This window comes from Triturus cristatus, chromosome 8 (genome assembly GCF_964204655.1).
Source record: "Triturus cristatus chromosome 8, aTriCri1.1, whole genome shotgun sequence".
NCBI lineage: Eukaryota > Metazoa > Chordata > Amphibia > Caudata > Salamandridae > Triturus > Triturus cristatus.
The window spans coordinates 813,557,077-813,569,973 of record NC_140591.1 but is presented as its reverse complement, the minus strand read 5'-3'; the positions used below and the strand labels follow the sequence as shown (position 1 = coordinate 813,569,973).

Sequence of the window (12,897 nt, the reverse complement as noted above, 5' to 3'; positions counted from 1 at the left end):
TCACAAAACATGAGTGAGTAATCCCGCTCTTGACCCATAACACTTGAAAGCTCAACATTTCCTCCCCATTCTGGCACTCACAAGCATTCTGCTAGTAGCATAGAATTTCAGCTGTCAGAAGGACACTTGCTCTACTGGTGTCTGCACTGGGCCTCTAGTGAGAGAGAGAGAGGGAGACAGAGAGAGAGACTTATTTGCATGCATGCTACCGGTGTTGTCTGTGTGCAAGCATGTAAAGTTTATACGATTTCTGACTGTGCTGTGCCTGTTCTGTGTATGAGTACAGCATAGAGGTAGGAGGGCCTTTGAGAAGCACCATGAGAAAGAATTGGGTACCAGCTTGAAAAGCAGAGAAGAGCAGTCTGCCATGGTGACCAGAGCCTGAACGAGCCAGACATTGCCATGCAGGAGTACGGCACTACCAAGACGATGCAGCAGGCCAAATCTGTCATTGTGGAGTGACTCCCACTTGAGCCAAACCCGGTTCCCTCTTCCTGCAAACAAAATAATGTGAGGCAGCAGTACATTGATAACACAAAAGGGACGGAGATCGGAGAGGCAAGATGGCGTCCGTGACGTTGGACACGTAAGCTGATCATTCACCGATGCTGGGGCTCGTAATGCTACACTGGGGGAAAGTGCTGGGAAAATTATCGGAGTAAAGCGGGAGCACAAGGACGCGGGAAAAGGATGCGGAATATGCTAAGTGAGAACAGCGTGAGAGCTGTGTAGGAGCCTGCTGGGTGCTCACCTGTGACTGACGGCGGGGAATGCTGATCGTGTCGGCGGCGGCCGCGGTGAAGTGTGGCGGTTTCTCCCGCAGCCGCTGGGCGGTCTCGCTGATTGGATACCGGTGCTTGGCTGCGGGCTGGTGCCGATACGGAGGTCTGAGGGGCTCAAGGGGGATAAGCCTTCGCCAGACAATGCCTCCCAAAGATGCACGTGAAAGACATCGGCAGCAGGAGGAGGATGCTAGTGAGGGGACCGTGGGAGCGGGAGAAAAGACCCCAGGTAACCCTGTGAAAATTGCAAAAATAGACATAAATGTAAACAGGGACAAAACGGATGATCTATCCAAAAAAACTATTCCAGGACTGTTTTCAGCTGGAAAGGAGCTAAAGAAGAAGGTTAAAAATGTGGACCTCATATTGGCGGAGGGGGCAGATGGAAGAAGAGAGGGGGATGGGGGGAGAACTCAGCAGTTAATGGTGAATTGACCCTGGAGGAAAACAGAGCTCTCATGTCTGAGCCCGTAGCTCTCCCCTCATCAATTCTTCTCAGTCAGATGTGCAAGGGTTCACAACAGTTGGTAGGGGGGCTGCCCAACCAATAGCAACTATAACTATACCTAGCACTTTAGCGGGGGCCCAGACCAAAGTGGTGGATAGGGATATGGATGTGATTATCAACACTCCCACTATGTTTATGCCTAACTCAAATGCAGGGGAGCTGGGCGCGTTGAATCATGTTCATGAAAATGCTGACACCCATGGAGGTATACAAGCTTTAACACAATGCCAAATCTGGAGATTTTTTCTCATTACCGGATCAGTCCACCTCATCGTGTGAGGACCTAGCTGTGATGTTCTCTACACAGGCGAACGAGGTCGGTGGCAGCGATAATAGCAGTGCATATCTGGAAGATTTTGGCGAGTTTCTAGAAGCTAGTCCCCTCACAGTACGTAAAAGACAGGATCATGAAAGTATTAGTACTGAGCTTGGGAAAGACCAGCTCGGTTTACAAGTGGATTTAGGACAACCAGCTGAAGATATTTCTTTGACGCTGATCTATCAATCGATAATGTCGCATCGGGAAGAAACCAGAGCTGAAAGCCAGAGGGTACAGAACCTCTGCCGGAAGTTACAGAACTCAGTGCGCAGAGTTGCTAAGACTTGTTCGGAGTTTTCAGCTAGAGTCAGTGAAGCAGAAGTACGCATTTCAAATTTGGAGGACGAGCTTGTGGCACAGAAAGCTTTGACTGAATCCCTTCGCAGCATGAAAGATGACACTCAGTGGAAATTAGCTGACTTAGAAAACAGCGCACGAAGATCAAACCTGAGAGTATCACAGATTCCGGTGGGGCGGGATGGGCAGGACTCCCGTAAATTTATTGTCGACTTATTCACAGATGCCTTTCCTGAGCTCTCTAGATGGGACTGGAATAGGGAGATTAAGCAGGCACACCATTTTCTATTTAATATCCGTTCAAATTCAGGCCAAGTAAATAATAAGCCAAGAGCATTTTTGATTTCCTTTAATACCTTTTTAGCTAGGGAGGATGTGTTTCAGTTAGCTCGACCAGATAAAAAGAGAGCTGGGAAGGATTTTGAGTTTTTTGTAAGGCCAGATTTTTGCCACTTTACCGTAGAGTCTAGGTGGCAGCTGCACCAGCTTATTCCAACGTTTCAGGCTAAAGGGGTACAAGCATTTTAATTAAATCCGGCCAAACTAAAGGTAATATTTCAGGATCGTACTCAATTTATTTCTTCAGTGGGTTCCGCAAAGGAGTATTTAAAAATCAAATTGGATATTGGGCTATAGTGTTCCAACCAATGTGATGGGTAGGATAAAACCATTCATTTGGGTGAAGGGGTTTTTATTTTGTATTTTTGTGTCACTCTTGGGTAGCCTGGAAAGTGTGGGTGAAAGGTAAAGTGTATATCGCTTCCCTTGCAATGGTGTTTTTCTCCTATATAATGTTTTTGTGGTGGTATGTTTATTTGTCCTCCACTCTTTGAGAGGAGGTGCGAGCAACGGCATGGGATGACTGACAGCTTCTTCATCTTAAGGACCATGAGTCCTAAAGCCTTGTTGGTGGGGGGAGGGGGGGCGGTGGGGGTTGGGTTTAGGGGGGTGGCGGGATGTGGGGGTCAAACAGGGGAAAATCTTTACAGTATCAGATTGGGAATAGTTGTTGGCAACAGAAGATATGTTGTATTGTTTAAAATGTTAGCAAGGCATGGCTTACAATATTTAGTTTTGTTTATTTTCTTATGGCTAGTAGGGGGCTGAAAATCTGTTCCCTAAACGTATGTGGCCTCAATAATTACGACAAAAGAAAGAGGGTCTCTGCGGAATTGCGTTTGATTCAACCTGATTTATTCAAGAGACCCATGTCCCTTGGGGGAAACGTTCTGTATTGACAGATTTAGGGTTTGCACTTCTTGCAGTTTCACAACAGACATCAATGACACGGGGGGTGGCAATATTGGCTAAACCTGCTATTCAAAGTACGGGGCATGTTTTAGCTGATACATTTGGGAGATGGGCTATTGTGGAATGTGTCCTGGGCATATCTAAGTTTACAATTTGTACTTTCTATGGGTCCAATTTTGACGAACCGCTACTTTTAGAAGAATTAAATATTGAACTTGCATTGTGGCTGGCTCCTTTAGTGCTCTGCGGCAATTTTAATATTAATCTGGTTAATAAAGAACTGCAAAAGGAAGGCAAGGATATACTGGTCGGAAGCCAAGAGTGTTTCAAGCATTATTTAACTTGTTGAAAGATCATGGCTTATTAGACGCATGAGACAATATACAAACATCAGCACCTGGATATATGTTTTATTCCTTCCCTCATCAGAAACTGGTACGCCTTGACTATTTTTTTTATATCAACTGAGCTGCTTGTTGGGGCACAAGTACAGATATATCCTAGGATCACCTCTGATCAGGCTCCAATAGCGGTGGAAATCTCGACACTTTCGGTTGATCTTGCTCCAAGAACCTTTACATTTGGTAGGAAACTGCTCATGGACAATGGGTTTAAGGAACATATGCGGAGATGGATTAAGGAGTTCTTTGAGAATAATAAATATACTGTCCCTGTTCCAGTGCTGTGGGATGCTTTTAAGGCCTGTTTTAGAGGGGAAGTGACGATTTTGGCATTCATTATCAAAAAATGGCTAAAGTAGAATTACAGAAACTATATTCAAAACTGATACTTGCTGAGGAAAAACTAACACAGGGGATTGCACAGCGTAAGGATATTGTGGGGTTGGAATCTGATACTGTACGATGTCGGGCGAATATTAACACTCTTTGGAATAAAGAGAATGCCAGGAAATATTTTATTTATAAAAGGGAGTGCCATGAGTATGGCGAAGCGGTAGGTCGCTGTCTGGCCCTCCGAATGTGAATGTGAATGAAAGAATCTTCCCAGAGAATTACCAGTCTTAGGGACAGCTCAGGTTCAATCTCACACGATCCTCGGGAATTCTTGCAATTTTCCATCAGTTCTATACTGACTTGTATACTCAGCAGAAGTCACAGGTTGACGTGAATAATATGCCGCTGGCAGGGTAATTTACACAGCTAGATCAGGAGGAGGCGGAGGTGTTAGATAGTGCAATTACTATGGATGAATTAGAGGCGGCCGTCAATGGCTTAGCGATTGGGAAGGCTGCTGGCCCGGATAAGCTCCCTGTGGAGCTGTATAGAGTATTTTTTCACGATCTCAAGAAGGAGATGTTAGACACAATACGTGCTGCTCAAAACGGCCATGCACCTAAAACATGGGACGAAGCCACTAATGTGGTTTTTAAAAAGAAAGGGAAACCACCTGAGATCCCGTGGTCTTATCGACCGATCTCATTGGTCAACTATGATGGAAAAATATTTGCTAAAATATTGGCGAATCGATTGGCAAACGTTATATCTCCCTTGGTATTTTTGCATCAGCACAGTTTTATCCCTTCACGAGGGACAGTGGCCCATGTCAATAAAGTTGTGACATTATTTGATGTTGCTCAGGCTGAAGGTAGGGATCTGGGATTAATATTGGTAGACGCTGAGAAAGTGTTCGATTGCGTGGCGTGGGATTATTTATGGAATATTATGGATCGGGCGGGATTTGGACAAGGATTTATCCAGGCTCTCAGGTATTATATAAATCACTAATAGCTAGGATATGTAGGGGGTAGGGTATCGCAACCAGTGAAAATAACTAGAGGAACCCGGCAGAGGTGTCCCTGCTCCCCTTTACTATTTGCTATTTACATTAATCCTTTTGTCAATATGTTGGATAGTAGTCCCCTAGTGAGACCGTTTATTTTCTGGGAAATTCAGCATTCCGTATTCGCTTACGCGAATGATATAGCCATTATTACTAGTGATCCGGCCATGGCGATTATAGAAGTGGAACGTTTAGCACAAGAATTTGGACAAATATCTGGTTATAAGCTTTATAGGACAAAAACACAAATACTATCTACAAACAATATGATGTCCGAGGACCCAAGATCTCTTAAGTAGGTGACATATCTAGGGATAAAAATCCGGGCATCTATGAAAGAATTAGTGGAAGCTAATTGGATGGATATTATGTTTAAGATCAAAGAATCCCTAGCAGGATGGGGGCATCTCCAACTTACGTTGGTGGGTAGAGGCAATATTTTAAAAATGAATATCCTACCAAGGGTTCTATATTTTTTTAGATCTGTCCCCTTAGAGGTGACTAGGTAGCAACTCCATCAACTGCAAACCGCCTGTGCTAAATTCTTATGGGCCCCAGGTAGACCGAGAAGAGCTACACGTTGCCGAGAGAAAGGGGGGGTTGGTCGATACCCGATTTTACATTTTACTATTATGCGTGTTTCTTGCTTAAAATGCGTATATTGTTGACCGGAGAAGAGGTCAGTAATACAGCAGAAGCCCGATCAATTTTTCATGTATTACTTGGGGCGGAAGTTAAAAATAGCTTGTTTAAGGAAGTTGACGGCAGCTATTATAAGAGAACACGTTTTAAGATTATGGAGGCCGTCTTTAAGGTTTGGAAAGTTGTTCGGAATTTTTTTCTTCAGCAGGGATAACATATTACACTCCTACCAATGCCGTACATATCTTGCCTTCTATCTTTTGGGATCATGTGGTCAGTAATTGGAGAAGCAAGGGTGTCTTGCAAATTGGTAATTTTTATGAGGGTGAGGGGCTCTATTCTTCATTTTCGGATTTTGTCAGGCAATATGGCGTACCTAGGATGCAGTTTTTTAAGTTACTTCAAATTCGGGATTTTTTAAGTAGGAAAAATCTGGCACCGGTACAGCATAAACTTATTGAATCAATCAAGCGCCAGGAGAGAATAGGGGTTTTATATAAAATTCTGTTATCTTCCAAGGCCGATGACCTGGAAAAATATAATCTAAAATGGGCTAATGTTCTGGGTGAACATGAGGTGTCTTTAGAGAAGGCCATTATAATGGCTAGAGAAACATTTTTATCCGCGGATTTGAAAGCTCAATTTTTTAAGACTGCCTTCAATTTATACTATACGCCTGAAAAGATGTTGAAATGGGGTGGGAGGCATGATGGCAAATGTTTCCGCTGTGGGAGTGATAATGCTGATTGTCTACATGTATTTTATGTCTGTAGTAAGCTGTCTTTGTATATTAGTAATATTGAAATGTTTTTGTCTATAATTATTGGGATGCCTATTAGAATTACCGCAGCCATGATGTTATTAGGTTGTGGGTCTGATCTGGAGTTTGGGAAACCAATGTACAAACATCGTTATTTATTGTTTTTGGCTATGACTGTTGCCCGTTTGTGTATTGCTGCTGCTTGGCTGCAACCTGTGGCCCCTGTTTTTGAAGTGTGGCGAGCCAGAATGTATAACATATACAATTTAGAATTTAGTCTGTTTTCTGCTAAAGGCTCAAGGAAGCGAAAGATGGGTATTCATATTTGGGGGGCTTTCCATGAGTACATGTTGATACAATCTGATATTGTGAATCAATAAAAAAAAAAATTAAAAAAAAATAACACAAAAGGCTTGGACATCAGGTGCAATTTAACACCAGTTACCAGCCAAAGTCACCTGATTTATTAAATAAAATTTAGTATAGGTCTTCCCACAATTTACCTACCTCTCCTGTTGTTTCATATAATAGACTTTTTGTAAGAAATTGGGGTATTAATTGAGGGCAGTCAGTACCCACCTTAATTAATTATCATAATCCTTGACAGGGTGGACCACTGGAGTCACTAAATTAACTTGAGCTTAACCCCAGGGCAGCTAAAGCACAAAGCAGAACACAGCACAAGAAAAATCCCAAATTAATGAAAAAATAGAGTACATTTTAATAAATAGAATGGACCCCAAATTACAAAAATCCAATAAGTGAAACCAGAGTTATATATTTTTTAATTTGAAATATAAAAATAGCGCCAAAAAGTGTTAAGCACCAACTGCGGTCATTTGGTTGCACTTGACCAGTACCTAGGAGCAAGTTCAGGCTCACCCAATGGGGTGCAGGTCGGATACAGAAACCACTTGCTACCCGGTTGGAAATCTTACCTTCGGATTTACGCATGGAATTAGGGGGTTGGTGCTGAGCTGTGTTGCATTAAAGGGAGAGAGGAGAAATGTGCCATATCTACTAACATGTGGCATCATTCTGCTCTCTCGTAGTGCTGACGCACTTCTAGTAGCCTGACGCCAATGCAAGCACCCTTGCGCAGCAATGCAAGGCTGCCTGCAGGGTGATCAGAATAGTTTTTGTTCAGGAAGGGATACCTTCCTACAAAATAACACTTCTTAAAGGCGTATACCTCTTTGTATGTGTGCTTCAGAAAACAGCATACATGTAAAAGGGAAGTAACAAGTAGAAATAAAGATATTTCTGCTCCACCCATGAAATGCATCCATGACGCAAGGTAACGCAAGACAGTACTTGGATAGCCCTTTGACGAGGTTTCGGTGAAGCTGTTGACTTTTGGTGGGAAAGCTCCAAGCGGGAGAAATTTGAATTTCACACCTAGAGAAGGTTCTTTCCTTGACAGTACTTTTGGCACCTTCACCTGGTGAAGATTTCTACCTTTGGACTTTTTATGGCGCACAGATTCTTTCAGCCAAGCAGGGCTGCTGGCTGTAGCCAAAGCGGGTTCCAGGAGGCTGGATGTCTTCTTGGAAAGAACCTGCAGAATCAGATTGCTGCTATGGAAAAATTCCAAGAGGGTGCAACTTGAATCTTTTGAATGGGTAAGGCAAGTTGGTCCCAGTCCTCCAGAGGTTTTTGAAGCCAAAGTTTGAGGAAAAGATAGGAGGAGAACAGTTTGATAACAGCCAATGGTCCAGGGCCTTGAGGAGAGCATTTGGGGTGAAGACAGACTCATTCCAGCAGAGGGCAGCAGAAGGGTCCAGGGCATGGCCAGCTTCAAATGGTGAGATGCACAGTTGGAGGAAAGGTCTCTTGTAGCTTGTTGTGTTCATGTAGCTTCAGCAGGAGGTCCATACTATTACCCTAAAAGTCCACTTCTATGTACTGGGTACAAGCGGGAGAGCAGGTCTAGTCTTCTTGGCTCTTCTCAGGTCACAGACAGTAGGTGCAGTCCTTTTCTGTTCTTCCACAGATCCAGAAAGTGTTCTCAGATGGGTACTGTGGGTGCCACATTCATTTTTGACCCCAGCCTCAGGTGGGGGTAATCTTGGCCCCTCACAAACAATTGGGTAAAAGTTCAGAGGGGCAACTCTACCCACCTTTGAAGCACTTTCTGTGTGCCCTACTGCAAATAACCCCATGATGGTGAAAGTCGTCTTCTCTTGTGCAGGGCCTGGGAAGGTGTGGTTGGGGAAATGAGCAATGCCTCCTCTGTAATCACTCTAAACCAGTTGTCTGGGCAGCTCCTCTTCCAATGAGATTGGTGCCTGCCTGACTAGGGGAGCAAAGAAGGACTCTGTCAGAGTGTCGGCTAAAATTTTCAGGGTAACTCTCTTTGAAGTTGTCAGGGTAAACCTCTGTGAAGTTATTCACATTTCTGGGTACACACCAGATGGTCGTCTTGCCAGAGAAACAGAATGTCGCCCCGCACCCAAAGGTCTTTGTCTGAGCTCGGGTGGCAAGATCACACCGCATTAAGGGGGCTATTCAGCTTCTGGGTGAAAATCAAAACTTAACTTTCTAAAAATACCTTTTTCAAAATGTTTATTACAAATCTGATATCAAGAGTGAATTTGACTTGTAATAAATATGTTAAAAACAACAAGAATTACATTTTTTGGTGTTTCCTAACAGGAGATAAAACATTTACATTTTAAATTGCATCCCAGTGTCTTCCTAAGGAACAGTCAACCCTGCAACAGTAATAATATCTTTTGGGAGCTTTTCAATGTAAGGACATGTTTAACATTTAACTTTTACGTGTCCTACTTCTAATTACCATGCACCCTGCCTTAAGGGCAGCAAAGCCTATTTAGGAGTAACTTATTAATATTTAATAGGAATGCTTTTTTCTGTCAAAAGAAGTTGTTTTGACAGTTATAATTTGCAGTTTTAAAAATGCACAGCCAGGCTACAATAGTAGGCCTGTAGTCATGTTTGACCTGTCACTGCAGTGTGTGGCACAATCGGTGCCACAGCCCACTGGTGACGTTTTAGTTACAGCCCCTAGGTACACCCTTGTGCCATATACTAAGACGCTATTAGTAAATTAAATATGGCAATTAGGAGTATTCCAATTTCCTCATGTTAAATGGTGGGGAACAGTCACTGTACCCTTGGATACGACGGGTTAAGTGCACAGAGTTCTGCAGCCAGAAAAAAAAGCTAAGGCAAAATTCTGGGGGTACACCATGCCAAAGATGATCATATCTAACACTGTTGCAACCTTTATAAAAACAAATACTAGCATATATTTGATCGTGCTATTTCTGTCCATGATTATGTAAATTGACTAATCTATTGCTTGGAGGTGAGTGGCAAGGCACTGCCCACCTTCTCCCAAAAGGAGGTAGAGTGGTTATGAAATGGGGGCTCAGAGACTGTTGTTGGGGTATTTGGCTTCAGAGGGTGCTGTAGGAATTACCTGTAGCATTGATGATTCAATGGGTAGTTGCCAGTGCTCAGAAGGAGCTGGGTATATTTTGGATCTGAAAGAGATTAGGGTCTCAGAAGCCGCTGTGGGAGAAATGGGAGTCAGAGGGTGCTATGGCACTTCCCAGTACTATGGGCAGTATAATGGAGTCAGAGAAAGCCTTTGTGATGCAATACTGTGAAAGTGGGAGCGAAATGAAGTGCCCTGTAGCATACACCATGTGAGCTTGGGGTCTTCAATTAAAGCACCTAATACAAACACAGCACATCCCTCTAGATGCTTTATTGTAGAAAATCTACTTGGGCTGCAGCAAAATCAACTAGAGTATCTGTGCCCTCTGGCACACCTCGTGGTGCCGTTTGCACTGATTTTTCAGAGCAGAACGCACGACCGGCCCTAAATCACAGCACAAGAAGATTGACATGCCTAGTTCCGCCTGTTCACAGAACTCTGCGGAATCTCGTTGTTTTTTTATTTAACCGCGGTCAAATTCCCCTAGTTCCACCCACCCCTACATTTCAGTTGTGCCAGAAGTTGAGGCAATAGATCACAAGGTTGAGGGTTTCACACAAACCTGGCTAGTCTCTGACTTGTTGGTCAGAGTAAAGTCAGAAAAAGTGTCTCAACATTCTGAGAAGATGATTACAGCAGATATTATAGGGTGGTTTGAAGTAGCTGATTCTAGGCCACATTCAATGATCAGTTTTATGTTTCAGGAGTTTCAGTTTGCTGTTGGTCTGGGAAATGTTATTAAATGGCCTGACTGGTGAAAATGTAGTGTATAGAAATAGAGTTCTGAACTGCATCAATAAGCAGAGTCACCGTCTTTTAAAGTGTTCATTTTGTATAGATCAACATTGTTATATGTAAACGTAGTTGGCAGGAAAATTTATAGTGACAGAGGTAGTATTATTATTCATTTGCAATTAAAAAGACACTCTTTACTTTTAGAAACAACAACAGTCCTGCAGTATAATACACAGCCTTCGAGAGAGTCAACAACAGGAATTGAGTCGATTCTTGAATCCGCCGAGCATTGAGACAACACAGCCAAGTGATGATATGAGCGGTAACAATCAAGACAGTAGTATGCAGCCAGAGGTATGGTCTGGGGTATTTCTTTTCTATCTATTGCCAATTGGAAATTCTGTTGTATACTTACTTGTGCATATTTGCATTTTCTTAAAAGAGCAAATTACACTATCAATAATGTCTGGGTTTTATTAAACTAAACTAAAAATATTGCTGTATTTTACGGAATCTATTGAAAATGCGGTGTATTTTGTATTGCAGAATCCAAAACAACATGTTTCTTGAAATGCATTTAATAATATACTATTTTGTAGAATACAAAAATGCACTCCTCAGGAGCAAAGTGCAACAAGCATTAAAGTAGTGCTCCCAAGTGAGTTAACATTGAGCTGTCCGTTGACTCAGTGCCTGGTGCCAAGGCTACAAAAGTTATATTTCCATACTGTAAATTTAGTACAAGGCGCTCATGATGGGAAGTGGGTAGTGCAGACAGAGGAAAGAAAGTAGAATATACTTTATTTTATTTTCCTTCACTTTATATTATTTTATTCACTTTGTTTTGTTCTCAATGTGTATTTTTGTAGCACATTGCAAATGTCTCCGTGTGCCTCAGATAGAAAGTCCGAAGTAGGAAAGCTGGAAGACAGAAGGTGGCAGAGAAAACCCAGAAAATCAAGCAACATGTTCAGGGTTTTATTACTCATACCTCTTTGATTGCGAAGGGGTGGTAACTGGGGCTGGAGTTACAAGCCCAATCAAAATTATGTAAGATGTGGGAACACCACAGATACAGTGCATTCCATCTGGAGATTTCATCTGGTAAAGGCAACCAAAACCTCCAGGTAAACTCTGGAGAGAATTGGGGAAAGAATGAGAGTGGTGTCCAGATTCTACCAATAATTCCTAATATCCTACGGTAACTTCATGATACATTTCTCAATCCCTCTGAGTTTTCACCCTTTCCCCAACCAATGATACTCCTAATGAGGCCCTACATTGTCAAATGCCTGAGTGATGAGCTGAGTCTTCGGTTGGTGGGAAATGTAAAGGCTGGTGATATGCCAAATGCTTTGAGGCAGGGTTTTCTGAACACAATTAAGGGTATAGGAAAACTATAGACCTGCTAGCCTGGCCTTAGTAGGATGAAATGCTTACATTTCCTGAACCTTGTAGAGTACAGTACCTGATCCAAACAAAGACTACAGGGTTTAAACCGTGTATGAACTGTCACAAACAGATATCTGTTACCGATCCCCACCAGATATGTCTTTGGTGCCTTGGGTCCTCAACGGACTCCAAGTCTTCAGGGGACTGTGCCAAATGAATCCCAAGGCAATCCAGGACCATGAGCTAAGCTCTACATTGCCAAACACTTTCTAAAGGTGCAGATGAGATGCTCCCAGTCGAAGACGAAGACCCGTTACCAAGGACATTCCCATGACAGGTTCTTTTCACACTCCAAGTTGTCAGTTAAGTCCAAGTCTAAACATAAACACAAGAAGTCAATGCAGGATTCTTCCTTGTCCTGTCATTCTCGACTGGAGAAGTAGTGAAGATGTCAAGTTGCCTGTCGATCCCAAAGAAAATTAGTCAACAGCTTCTCGCGATGCACCAAGAGTATTTGGGTCCATTAGCAATGCCACCACAAGTAGAGACTTTCATGGAAGCCATATAGTCAATCTTCGGCTCCCTTCCGCCTCCCTCTGGTGTGCCTTCAAGCCCCAAGGCTCAGAGGAGGCCTCCTGTTGGAATACCATCAGCTGATCTTTTCTCACAACCTTCTGCACATCTAAGCTCCGCTTTGGGATCTACCCCCAATCTGGGGTCGATGCACAACCATCTTTCAAGCCTGACGCCATGATCCACACTGGTCCCTGCCATGTCAACACTGACGCCACTGATGCTGAAGGAGGAACCTATTGTCTTATCTGACTCTTAGGCGAACTCTACACAATATCGCTCTGGGGTGTGCATCCCTGGCTGCTTGGGCACTTGTGTACTAGGGTGTTGTGTTGGCAAAATGTGCAGGTGAGAGTCACAGGTTTCTTGAGT

General features: G+C 43.1%; 1 protein-coding gene across 1 annotated transcript in view; it reads left to right on the top strand.

The window, feature by feature from the left end:
- Nucleotides 1–12,897, top strand: part of NALCN (sodium leak channel, non-selective) — a 2,843,734-nt gene that overhangs the window by 2,813,874 nt on the left and 16,963 nt on the right. Inside the window, exon 44 of the mRNA XM_085622267.1 lies at nt 10,765–10,914. Coding sequence (XP_085478393.1) covers nt 10,765–10,914 — 150 coding nt within the window. The remainder of the gene's footprint in view (nt 1–10,764; nt 10,915–12,897) is intronic.